At 34.3% G+C, this 14,251-nt stretch overlaps 1 protein-coding gene across 2 annotated transcripts in view; it reads right to left on the bottom strand.

Moving 5' to 3' along the window:
- Positions 1-458: 458 nt before the first annotated feature.
- The window catches only part of LOC149799976 (uncharacterized), a 38,965-nt gene continuing 25,172 nt past the window's right edge, over positions 459-14,251 (bottom strand). The window contains exons 4-15 of one of the 2 annotated variants that reach the window (XM_089959502.1): positions 14,085-14,114; positions 13,110-13,139; positions 12,442-12,516; positions 10,893-11,853; positions 10,207-10,411; positions 9,498-9,632; positions 7,773-7,964; positions 5,750-5,894; positions 4,115-4,229; positions 2,046-2,352; positions 1,312-1,491; positions 459-933 (exon numbers count right to left, since the gene is read on the bottom strand). In XM_089959502.1, the coding sequence (XP_089815628.1) occupies positions 751-933; positions 1,312-1,491; positions 2,046-2,352; positions 4,115-4,229; positions 5,750-5,894; positions 7,773-7,964; positions 9,498-9,632; positions 10,207-10,411; positions 10,893-11,853; positions 12,442-12,516; positions 13,110-13,139; positions 14,085-14,114 (2,558 nt within the window). In that variant the 3' untranslated portion in view covers positions 459-750. The remainder of the gene's footprint in view (positions 934-1,311; positions 1,492-2,045; positions 2,353-4,114; positions 4,230-5,749; positions 5,895-7,772; positions 7,965-9,497; positions 9,633-10,206; positions 10,412-10,892; positions 11,854-12,441; positions 12,517-13,109; positions 13,140-14,084; positions 14,115-14,251) is intronic. The other variant, XM_089959503.1, reaches the window with a different exon arrangement.

Raw genomic sequence — 14,251 nt, 5'->3', positions numbered from 1 at the left:
GTATGTATGTATGTATATATGTATGTTTCCTTGATACTTGATCCTGAAAATGATTAGTGGTCATCTTCACTATATCTAGGAGAGACAGACTCCCGTTTTATTCTGATGATAGACTCAAGATCACTGTATCAGTTTGTGTGTTTGGACTACTTTGCTTATATTTACTCGGTCCAGCAATATAAACAAACCGAATCAGTCAAAAGAATGTTACTAAGATATACATATCTTTTTAAAGATGACTTGATAGGGTTCTGGGACTACTCGGCCCATAGCAGATTATGTCTTGTAACGTTATCGGCGCATTTCTCGGTTCAAAAACATTTAGATATATCAACATCCATAAAATATAGTCGCTGAAGGGACATAAAACTTTTTTAGATTAAACATTGCGGCTGATCATTTAAAATTGATACATTTGTCGATGTTGAAAATGTAAAAGGACACAGAAAAATGGAAAATGATGCTATATAATAACTTTATTTCCCACAATGCAGTAGTATTAGACTGATTTAGTTTTCCAGTATTAATACAGAAATACACTCACACAGGTATTGGCATAGCTGCCATATCAAGCCTAATACTTGGAATGTTTCCTACTACTGCTTTTCAAAACATGGTTATATAAGATAACGTGTAATTCGGTACAGTTACATATGAAGCTACAGATTTAACGAAATTCACTCAGCTTATACAATCTGCATTACGTAGGTTTCATAAATGATATGATTTTCATTTAGATCATCTGGCACTTTACTTTTCTTCAGCACCCTTCTCCTCCACCGTGTTAGTCGGATTTTCATCTGCCTTCTGTTCGGATTTATCAGCTGTCTCTTTTTCATGCTTCTTTTCTCGCTTTGTCTCTTGCTTCCTTTGTGCTGGTTTGCTCTCTTCCTTTGCTTCTGAATCAAGTGTTTTGGTGGTCAGGGACAGCTTCTGAAGCAAAATGTTACATGCATATAATCTAGTAGATAGCATTTACTCTAAAGAAAAAATAGTCTCCATCCATCTGTGGTTACCCTCTCAGAAAGATAAAATATAAACTCTTTTGAACAACATAAAAATGAAAATACACCTACATGTCCCGTCTGTCCACAAACCTACCAGCTACTTGTTATTTATTTATTTATTTATTTTGAACGGCGCAACGTCTGCTGAAAAAATAAAACTCTCATAAAATCAATTAGTGTGTTTACTTTATCTTTACACAGAACTTATTTCAATTCTTTTAAATAATATAATGCCCGTAACAGAGTGACATGAGACACTTCTTCTAAGAATAGCGTGTCACTTTCCAATCGAAGAATAAGTTACCTTAGGTATCTTCAAAACAATAGCACCACTTAGTCTGGTATTGTTTTCATTTCTGCTCAGAACGGTAAATACTAGATCACCAGTGTAATCGTCCTGACTGGCTTGACTGGATTGATCTTTAGGACGAATTCTAACGTCGGTAGATGCTGTGTTCATGTATGTTTTAAAGGTCAGCACAACCTTTGAACAATATGAAAGAAAACAAAACGTTATAGCAAGTGATATTGAGTACAATACATACGGAAGTATCGATGCCCCATATATCAGCCAACTGTGTTCGTATTAACATTTTTCAACCATTTTGTTTCAGCTGGAATAATTAGCATTTGTGAGCTGATATGAAAACTTTAATAACTAACAAAGACAGGCTCTTCCAGCATTTGTCTATTTTAGAATCCAAAGATCGATTAGTCTAATCTTTTTTTGGAACAAATATAGTATTAAGATCAGAAAGATATGTTTTACCATATTTTCACAACCAGCACAAATAAGTTAATTCAATTTGCGAATACTTCAGTGGAAACAATTTCTATATTTCAGCTTTTTATTTATTGCTTCAAATATGAACGTTTTACTCTGACTGAACACAACCAAAATATAAAACAAACCTGAAAATATCAATGTCACAAATGTACTATCATCCTTGCTATTTCTGAATCATTTCTATGCATGAATTTGGAAGAAAGATCATTTACATATTACCGTATTCGAATGATTTTGCTAAACGTTCTAACCTCTCCATTCAGTTGCGGATCCAGTTTGATGTTGTCAGTGCACTTGATTGCTATATTTTCCCCATCCTTTACGCATAATTCTTGGCTGACGTTAGGATTCAACGAGTATCCTTTCTGTCCCAGCTCTGCTAATCGCTCTGATACCTTTTCAATAGGCACACACTCAACCCGCAGTGTGGAGGGATCGGTAGTTTTCTGAACACACAATATCTGCGAAAGCGTTTCCGTACAGTGAAGGAACAACTGCTGAGCTGCAGTCAGTATGTTTTGCGAGTTTGCATCCTTGGCAGTCCTTATCAGGAAACAGCTATTGAGCAAGACAGATAGATAAATGGAATGGTGTTATGATGTGAAATAGCATAGGTTTTATCTGCAATCAAAACTCTTTCATTTCCCATTCGTGCAATGTGTGTACCGTAACTTAATGTTGCTTATACAAGAATGAACAAACAGAAACATATTACAATATTTCAGGTGATTCATGCTATCTTATTATTCCAATAATAATCTGTATACGGTTAAATTATCTTATGAGAGAGAGAGAGAGAGATGTTGGTTCTCTTTGTGTTAGACGCGATCGTTAAAACAAATACTCTTAAACAACACCTTAACAATCTGGCATGAAAATTAACACCTCTACGAATCCACTCGCTCAGACCCAGGTGATAGCCATAAACAAATACCGACAGGACCCAAAAATCAGATCGTATAAGGTGGCCTTGAACCCAGACCATCAGGACCGTCCACACTCAATCAGATTTAGGAACAAATGACCCCAAATTAACAATATATAAGGTGGTCTAAACTCCAAAGACCATCAGATCCCGCAGCAGAAGGCTGCAAAACAAAGACTATGCATTAGGAAGTACTACCCCAACTTAACACGCATAAGGTGGTCTAAAACCCAAAGACTATCAGATCCAGCAGCACAAAGCTGCAACGAAAAAACATCACTATTAGAATACTAAGACCCTAAAACCAATACCAACCAAGGTGGTCTCAAATACCCAAGACCATCAGGGCCCGCTACACAAGGTGGCAACATCAAAACCCATGGCTGTCAACCTGGGTATCTATCTTTAACCTACTCTAAAACAGCACAGAGTTATCCTCCAAATTATGCAGGACGACACTTTTAGAGCTTATAAACGCTAAAACTGTGCCATGAACCGCCTCTCGATCCATAAGCCTCTTCCTCCTCTGCCACGACCGGACATCAAACATCACGCGTGCAGTGCACGCGAACATAGCAATATACACGAGTGCGCGTTGGGTCCAATCCCACTCGTCTCAATCAGCAAAGCAATGCAACCTAAGCAATGAATCTTGCTGGGTCCAATCCCACTCACCTCGGCCATACATCCCGATCGCTAGGAACTAAATAGTACCTCGATCTGACGGCCTAATTAATAAGTGTTCCATGATCACATAAAAGCCTGGAGGATGTGGCTCTCCTCCCCCCCCCCCCCCGAGTAATTAAATAGCACGCTCCATTGGAGCGAAAATCACCTTAATCCAACTAAGTAAGTTAAAATTTCGATTTTTGCTATCAAGCTATGTTTGTCTGAAGGCCGAGCAGAATATACATAGTTTACAAAAATATTTTCCCTTTTTTCATTTACGTAAGATGTATCCCCCTTTTTGCATTTGCGCCGCATTATCAATATCTATAGAGACAGACAGACATACACTGGAGAGAGAGAGAAAGGGAGAGGGACACAGAGACAAAGACAGAAAGACGAATATACAGTAAAAAGTCGTAATATGATTTTATTAAAATTAAATGCGAAAAGTAACGAACTCGCACACATAGAGAGGGTGTAAAATACAGACAGACAAAAATAGGGTTCAATAAGATGTACGCATGCCTTGTATATGGTGATACAATGAAATGCAGATTACACCATAGTACGATAACGATCATTATTTACATTTAGAACATGATCCAGAATGAAATGCGATCAGCAGGAGATTGCATATAGGTAATACATACAATGAGATAATAATAAAGTGCTTTTTGTTTTGATAATCCGTGCAAGGTAGTGATTGTATATCAACGATTGACTCACCAGTAGTCGTTATGGTTCACTTTGGTCACAATTTCATTCGACTCGCCAGCAATTTCCCACTTTTCTCCCTCGCACCACACTACACCAATCTGTTTTGTTTTGTTCATATCCCCTGCTACAAAGTGGTAAAGGCACGACGTGTTATTTAATCTATCGCTTTTTACGAAGTAATATATAAACCTGAAACCCACAAACATGCGCATTTGATATTTCTTGTTTGAATTGCCCTTCACAAATCGTCTTTTGCGACACCTTTTCATTTACATAATCTGGCATATGTATATAAAATTCATGCAATTAAGATATGTTCTACGCGAGCCACAAACGTGAAATGCAATTCTTAACTTTACAAGGATATATTTACATCCGAATCAAGCATACATTAATGATCTCTATTTCTGGTGCATTTCTAAATCCAAATAATATGGTATTTTCTGTTAAATCTAACTCAATATGATATTTGTCAAAAAGAAATGACCTAAAATTTATTAAAACTGTTTTCTTAAAACGACATCCAAAAACTGAGTGAAGCAGATTCTCTTTAACTTCATTACAAGAAGTACACGATTCAGAGATTTTAATGTTAAACAACCAATACTTAATATGAAGAATTCTGTGGAAAACTTTCTATTGAAAACTCTGAGGTCATATAGCCTCAATAGTAAAGGAGGGAAGGAAAATATAGATTTCGCATTATCAAGAAAGTAGTTCTTATTTAAAATAGAATTCTATTTAATTCCTTTCAACTGGAAGTCTTTACCTTTTCGTCGCATCGAATATATAAAATGATTTAGCAGTTTTGTCATGCTTTCTAAGATGTTTTATATTTTCGTATAATGGTGATTCTCTTTCCATAGGTTTTCTTATAGTGTCTTTCCAAGTTACTGGTACACGCGTCAAGAACTCCAGGAATGCTACAGGAGTAATATTAGTATTAAAGTTTCGTATGAATGCTACAGAAGTAATATTAATATTAACGTTTTGTATGAATGCTACAGAAGTAATATTAATATTAACGTTTTGTATGAATGCTACAGAAGTAATATTAATATTAACGTTTTGTATGAATGCTACAGAAGTAATATTAATATTAACGTTTTGTATGAACTCGTTGCATATCAGGAACAAACCATATTCCTTAATTATGTCACTAATACGGAATACAGACTTTCACATCATCTCTTCACAAAGAATGTATCATCATTTATCTTGATATATTTATTATACCAGAGTGCCATTGATAAAATGTATTCATGGGTTGTAGTGAGATAGTCACTCAATTTCGACAATGCAATAGAAAATCATCATCATTCAAGAACGTGTTAAAACTTGTATGTGGAGTCCGTCTTTCTTCAAACATAAAGTAATGTCCTCTCCAAACATTTCCAGTGTGTCAATAAGAAGTCTGCATACTGAATGTTTAAGAGGATCATTCATTTTTATCCTGGTAACCTCAAAAGCAAACAGAAACGATTTAGTAAATGATATATTTAGCAACCCATATATATATATATATATATATATATATATATATATATATATATATATATATATATATATATATATATATATATATATATATATATATATATATAATACATAAATAATTAAATGAGAACAATTCTCAGTATTTACCTAATTTTGCAAATCTGAATTTCAAACATTTCATGCATTTATTTTGGCAGTTGAGAGACACGATGGGGCTTATGGAAATTATGTTATGACATCCTTGATGTAAAGTCCTTGCTTTATCGAGGTCTGTATCGAGCATTTTATGTACCTGAAAGAAGTGAATATATTTGTTTACAGATTGTCGATATACGATGTTTTACATTATAAAGCTTCACAAATCTTAAGTACTGAAAATAGTATCATCATCATCACCATCATCAAAATCATCATCATCAAACTTTCGTCATCTGAAATCCACACGTCTATGTCGATAAGTTTAGAAGCCCTTAATTATCCACTTGAGCCTACATGGAATTATCAAATGAAATATTTATACGTGAAATAGATGATACTACAATTTTACAGTGAATTTACAAAAAAAGTGTTTAGGACAGTTATTTATAGATCTTAGAATCCGCTATGCAGGGCTAAACCACATCTCACATCTTTCGGATTTTTGGCAGGGTAGGTCTTACAACTGCAGTAACAGGGTAACACAAATTGCTTTCGTTTCTCAATGAACAGTTGTGGAACTATTTCCAGGAAATGTGCATCAGAAATAACACAAAGGAGCACGGGTAGGAACTTTAAAGATCTACAGATAGTTTATCGTTTAAATAAGTTGTGGCACTTTCCTGCTCATTTTTCGTCATGCATTCTTATTACGGTCTTAAAAGAAGGACCACAAGTCACCTTGGCACATTCAGCTGTATACCGTCAGATAATAATTAGCTATATGGATTGGTAAAGTAATTTCAGAAATCACATACCCCCATGGCCCCGGTGTCGATTAAAGACCATATTTATTCAATCTATTAACGCATCTACCTACACAAATGGTCCTAGACCCAAAGAGATTCAAGACAACTACCGGAACACAATTTATTAAAAGCAGTTAGTTTTACCCATCACTGAGTGCAGGCAATGATATGTTTTGGTCCACAACATAAGATTATCCAGAAAAGATATAAAATAAGCAGCAACAACAGCAAGACCTGTGCTATTTATATTGATCTTTGTTGTATGATGATCGTGAAGGAGATCTTAGCAAATTAGTTCTGGGACGAATGCAGTTATAAAAGTTTAAACTGCTGTTGACTTGCTGATAAATTTTTTTCTTGTTTACCAAACTATGAAAACGGAAGATAGATGCACAAATACAGGGCGTAATCTTGGACACAATTATACTTTTGTCATGGATAATGCTCCTGCTTTACGAAATAAATACCATAATAGTGGAAATGGGATACTGTCAGAGCTTTTTCAAGGAATATAACATAGAACAACTACTATTTCCCATTTAGGTCTCATTACTGAGTTTAACAAGTCAATAACAAAAAGACTACTTTTAAAATTGCCTTAGTTCTAATTTCAAACAATGTGTGTTAATAGTTGTCATATCTGAGTCTTATTGAGAATACCAGAATACATGAGAATTAGTTTCCTCAACTAAAAAGTAGTAAAGAATAGTAGTAGTCTGCCATTACAGGCATAGGTCTAGATAAAGATAAGTATTTTCAAGCACGTAAATTCATATCGCATGTGTCTTAGTTGTTGACAAAGCGTTTAAATAGATTAAGATAGTAGGTCGCATGTGAGTTTCAGAGATAGACACTTTAACAGACGTACAGAGGCTACGATAGGTAGTGTTTTATTCTATATTGCATTATGTGCGCAAATGTGCAAGTTTCCTTAAGATCATATAAAACATTAGATGAGTTTCAAGGGTTCTCCAGGTGCCTCAAGTGTAAGAGTAAGTGACTATTTAAAAATATTTGGACACGTTATATATTTGCAGCAGTGCGATCTTTCATTTAAAAACATCCTTATTTTTTCGTCTACGATATATATTTCAAAACATATTTGGGCGTAGTAAAGAACAGCCATGGTTTTGTGAAATGAGCATTGCTTGAAAATGTTTGCTGGAAACAAATTGAACGATATAGATATCATTCACTATTCAATACTAAGATCTGAATATACTTACACTTAGTCTTACGTTGGTCTCAGCTTCATCGAAAGCTTTGGCCGGAATCGTCACCCTTATATTGCTATCAACTTTGCTTTTTATTGTGATTTCTTTGTCCTTTACTAAGACATTTTCGGTCTTGTTCCGTGCCGCAACAACCATAGAGAGATTTTGGAAATCAGTAAATTCTGCTCCAACCAGATGTTTTGTCTACAAAGATGAGTAACTAATTGTTAATAACCTAATTTAAAAAATAATATTTGTATTATTGTGTTGAACAAGCAGAATAAAAATACATTTTATCTCAATCTCTCTGAACCCTATTATTACATAAATACAAGCCATTCTGACAAGCATGGGTATTCACGGGAGTTCAGTTCTCCAAGCATAACTAACTGAGCATGTTCTGCACTACAGAAGTATTCCTCTCTTGTACTCGTCTAGAGATACGATTAAATGTAAAGATTGCCGAATTTTGCGCAAGCTCAGTTGCATTCTTATGTGAACAATATGATAAAAACTATTAATGAGCGTATGTTATGATATGAGAACTAAAGTCGCCTATAACAGATGTGAACATAAACGTTAAAATGTAAATGTTCCACATAAATTAAGTTAGTGCTTATATATTGATGCATTTTTTGAGGGAGGAAGTATATGATCATGTGTGAATAATATCAACTGGAAAAGACATCATGTTGTAAGTACACGTGCATTTGTATTAAATTCATGTATTTGTTTTAAAAAATATTAAAAGTGTCATAAAATCATCTATATATTTCTCGATTCAATGTTCCAGTTACGTCATTTATATTATTTTATATTTAGAAATTGATTTAAATCTTATGTTTCAATTTTTTTATCCAAATTCAGCAAATGAAGTACATTTGAAGTTGCGATGAATAAAATGCCAGACAAAGTATATATCTTCATTATTATGCACACTAAAAACGAACACCCCCAAGGTGAACAGAAATTAGGGAACATATTTTGTTCGCCTTGTAACTAGGGAAAAAACAACGATGGGAAAGAACTTCTTTAGTGTTGTCCCTTTTTACCCCTTGAAGACCTTCAGGACACACGGTACTAATGTTATGGAAAATTGGGAACCAGCCTGGAGATGGGTGAACAAAAAATATGATATATATGGGTTAGGCTGATCAGTATTGGTTAATAATGTAAGTTATGTTGTAGTAAAATGTATCTTTTGAGAGCTTATCATAATTGTAAGTGAAATATAGAGACATTATGTTTTTGACGGAATTTCAGTCCTTTAAGAGTCCTGAGTTTGGAAAATTCATTACTAAAATTAGCACCTGACTCTTTGGTGTGGAACTGAAAGCACATGTTTCAAACACATACAGATCCAGAAAATGCCGCGGCTCATATCCTTTTCTCTACACAGAAGGTGACATCCGGGTTTCATCTATACTGATAAAAATAGGTTTGATTATGAGCACTCAAAAATTCTAAGTTATGGAATTTTTAATATCATGGTGTTTGTATAGGTTTACTATGGGAAATGAATTAGTACCGTGAGTCCTTCATTAAGCTTTCTGTTACTATTGTTACGACTCGTTTTAACATAAAGACTAATTGAAATACTTCCATTATAGGCCATTAGTGTATCTTAAACAGTTAACTTGTATTCAGCTCTATAATTGTATGAAATTTCAAATTAATTAGTAAATATTATCCACAAGTGGAAATTGCTATCCCTTTTGAGAAATAAAAGTCTTATACCTGTCGGTCACCAGTTGTTACAGTAAGATGCAAAACTGGTCTTTCCTCCCATGGTTCGCCATCTACGGATACTTTTACAACAGTTGTGGAGTCGTTGTGGATCTTTACTGCTTCAAGAAAAACCTGTGCTCCACACTGAAATTTTTCTTTGCTTTATGTGTTTATGATTTAAATTATATCCATATCGTCAAAACTAGCGATAAAATATTCAAATATATAATGTAGCTCTTAGTTTGTCAACTTCAATATTGAAAGTTTTCTTTTCTAGATATCATTTTTTTTATTACATGATAGAAAATGGTGGATAAAACATTACGTATGTGTGTGAATTAATCCATTGTTCAATCTACATAATGAGCAATGTAAATGTAAATAAAATTGCATACATGGCTAATTATTGATATGCTAATCAGCTATGAATGGAATTAGTATAATTGTGCAAATGGTTCCTTTAATTAAACTATAAGGATGCGCATATATAATGAGTAACAGTTTCACCTGCAAATACATAGTCTTTAAGATTATTTGATGCAGATAAAATATTTTAATAGGGATACCTAAATAATGGCATGGTTCTGCTAGAGACACTACCAATTCTTAGATATGCATGTTTATCCATGAAAATCAATATAAATTGAAGTTATCTACTTCGGTTATTTTTTGTCTCCTGAAAATAATAAATGCAATACTCCGTTAGCTATATTCTCACCTCGATCCTCTCGTCGGTCTTTATTTCCACAAACTGACTCGCCATCCTTTCTTGTAATTCAAACGGAGAACCGCTGCTTCCTACCTGAGCTTCATTAGATACGGAACTTTTCAGGGAGCTTGACTTCAATAGCTCGTCCGGGCCTCGTATGAGTGTAAACTGAGTTCGCTCTGACATTTCTGCATCTTCCATACCATCATGTAAGCTTAAATTTGAATATCGGCATTTGATATGAATACAGCTAACATCAAATCACGGGGAAATAATATAAGAATCTTTTACAAATCTACTTTCTACCTATGAACTAAAATAAAAAGTGAATAATCGATATGATGATGATAACGCCCAAGCGAAGCACTGTTAGTAGGATCAGAGCATGGACAATGGTTTCGGGGAATCTACAATAAACTACCATTTCTGCATTGTGCATATTGCGTTGCTACTAATGCAACACAAATTGTGAACTTTGACGAAGACATCACTGTTCGAAGGACCACTAATATCGTGGCTTTTCGCTGATGTAATTGTTATGATATTTGTAAATGTAGATCAAAAACACATTTGTGCCGATGAAAAGGTGAACATGTTCAATTATCTGCACACACGTTTAATAAAATTGGTTTTCATTCTAACACATAACAGTTCAACCCCAGCAATAATTATTCAGGATGTGAGCGGGTACTTACATCTTCTCCTTCCAGTGTTTTCTTTCAACATTAATCTTTGCTAAAATAGCCTCCCTTTTTCGTTTTCTTTCTTCTTCTTTCTTTGTTTTATTCCTTTCCTCTTCCATTTTTTTCTCCTCTAAATCCTTTTCCATTTTCAGTCTGCTTTCTTCCTCTTCTCTTTCAAGCTGACGTCTTCTCTCTTCCTCATCCCGTAATTGTTTAAGTCTTCTCTCTTCTTCTCTTTCCTGTTGGAGTCTTTTCTCTTCTTCTTCACGTTCTTGTCGGAGTCGAGTTTTCTCTGCCTCCTTCTCCAGTCTTATCCTTTCTTCTTCCGCTTCTCTCTCACGTTTAATTCTTTCTTCTTCTTCTTCCTTCTTCTTGATGCTATCACCATCCACCATCATTCTTATCTCGTCCTGTCTTTTTCTGTGGTCATGTTGTCCGCTGCTTAAATCTGTTACCTTTTCAAGCCTGACTAGTTCTGCTTCCTTTTGCCTCAATTTATTATGTTTCTCTTCTTCCGTGTTCCATTCTTCCTTACGTTGTATTTCTACCTCTAATTTTCTTTCTTCTCCCTCTCTGTTGTCTTTATCCGCATCGTTATTTCCCGTCAGTGTATCCTTATTCTTTATCTCCCTATCATCACATTTGATTCCTTCTTCTTGAGATTTCAGTTCCTTCTCAACTTTGTCACCTTTCTCACATTTACTTTGTCCCTCCTCTTCTTTCTTTACGTCTTCATGTGCTCTTTGTTCCATGGCAGATTTTGAATGTTCTATTCTGTGTAGTATCTGGTTTAAATCCTCCACTTCTTGTTTTCCTACATGCAGACCATCTTTAACCATTTTTATAACGTTATCCGTCTTAATGAGGAACTCGTCTATAACCTTTTTCTCGTATTCAATCTGCTGAAGAGTTTTCAACGTTTGCAAGCGTCTTATAATCCCTGACCTCGGTATGGGTGGCTTAATGATGGATTCTATGACAGCAATAAAAACATTAACACATACAACAACCAAACCAATAATTTCGAACGACACGTGCAAAAACTAATAAAAATGTAACCGCTTGTTCTGAATAAACTATCAGGAAGCTGCACTCCAAAGTTTAACACATAGGTAGTGTTTATTAACATGACGATATATATATATATATATATATATATATATATATATATATATATATATATATATATATATATATATATATATGAATTAGAGTTTCTTAAGCTTTAGCAACAACGAAGATATGAAATCCTAGGGCGAGAATTTTGTGCGTTTTGTGCATAAAAATGTGAAAGGTAACATCTTCATCTTGATTTAATCTAGTCCTTGAAAATGAATTTAATGAAATGAATCCAATCTTTGCAGATAATCTACGAAAGGAAAGACAGCTTATGGCATTGCTAATCAAACGTCATATAAAATGAATACGAATGTTGGATGTAAAACTTAAAAAATCATAATTAGAGGACAAACAGTGGATAACTTCATTTGTTCTTCATTGCCCCTTATGTAAATACAAATTTATTTCAATATATGACTAATGTAATGGGCAAATTACTCACTGACTGTATTTGTCTCCTTTCCACTCTCCCTTTCACGACTACTTGACACTTTCCTCAGCGTTGAACGATTGGTTACTGTTTATAAGAAGATACGTTAATATAGTTATTATGAACAAGGGGTGTGCCCGTCATGATTTACATGTTTAAAATAAATGTATACCAGATTATTAATTTGACTTAACAGATATTGTAAATATATGGATTATAAAGACATCTAAATGGCAATGTTGTATGGAGTTTATTAAATCGGTCATACGACCGTAGCTTAACACTTGCACGATGAACTTAAGATGTATTAACTACGTGATAAAGCGTTCTTTTCCGCATATTAAGATATAATCTGAAACAGAGTACACATTATACGAAATGAAAATAAAGACCGGACAACGGGATTACTCAAAGATCGAGAGAGTAAAAAAAGATTACCAGTAATTGATCTATAATGAAGTTTTATGTAATGCAATCGTTTTGTTTTCGTCTACTGGTACTTTTAAATGTACGTCATGACTGACAAAGGCTCATACAGGGCATGCGCAGCAACATCAGCAAAATACCTATTAGTGGTTCCATTCAGAGCGTAGCCGACTGAGCAATAAGATTAAACTATGTTGAGCAATCTTGGCATCATCATATGATTTCTGAATGATCAAAATATTTATTAGACTTACTTGTACCAGATCCATCAACAGTTCTTCGACCTTGAAAGAGCACAAATAATATTATGTACATAACTGAAGTAAATAACGTCGACAGTAAGAAATATCGAACATTTGTTTGTAAGAGGTATGGCAGGTAATCTAATTAGGCATCGAGTGCATTAGAAAACCTGTCATGGTCTTTATTTATAGTTTCAAGGATTTAAAACATAATGAGAAACAACAAAGTATGATATTCATCGAGAAGTGTTTTTCTAATTATAGAAGGAAGTCCCGGTGGCAGGGTGATTTAAAGTTCTCGCCTTTACCGATCACTCATGCATCTCTCTCGGACCGTGTGAGTTCGAGTCCCAATCCTGACAAAAGTCAGGGATTTGAGAATGTTTGCCAATAGATTCCCGTTTGCCGGTAGATTTTTCTGTACCTTCTAAAGGTCATCACCCTCCCGGAAAAATTCTGGCTTCCATGAATACCCTCCTGAGAAATTATGTTAAACCCCACAAAACCAAAGCAAACAAACTGTAGAAACTCTTACCTCTTAATACGTTTTTTTTTAACAACACAAGCTTTAATCAAATGGCAAAAATGGTTGTTTTTAAAGCAGATTCAAAAGGACAAATTTTGGTATCCTCATATTTTTGCCCATTTATGTCGAATAAGGTAATTTATTCATCCCTAGTAAACATCAGATTTAGAGTTCATGAAGTGTCATTATTGTAGCGCAAACATATCTGATCTAAAACGTAAATAATATTATCACAGTGGCATATGTCCGTCATATAGATTTGTTTACTCTGTTTATGCATCGGTTTGTTTCGGAACACTATATGCGATCTTTTACTTGTATATATGAATTCATTTAGAATTCAGATTTTGGATTATAATTTTAAAAACTTAAAAAATGCCTGATAATTCTTATAAAAAGAATCATTAGAAATATGGATAATATTAGTCAAGACAAGACAATGGATATGCTTTGAGGCTTACCTTTTGCGCTTCTGTCTGTTTTGGTGTGTTCTACGATATACATAAGATAAAATTTAACACAAAAATGCACGTTTTAAATATTATGTTGCACTATGTATTAAACAAACAAAACCAAAGCGGATATCAACATAATCAAGTGAAGACCGACAATGGAATATTTAATGAAT

This window comes from Sinohyriopsis cumingii, chromosome 5 (assembly GCF_028554795.1).
Source record: "Sinohyriopsis cumingii isolate HCF-2022 chromosome 5, ASM2855479v2, whole genome shotgun sequence".
NCBI lineage: Eukaryota > Metazoa > Mollusca > Bivalvia > Unionida > Unionidae > Sinohyriopsis > Sinohyriopsis cumingii.
This window is presented reverse-complemented; position numbering and strand designations above follow the sequence as displayed.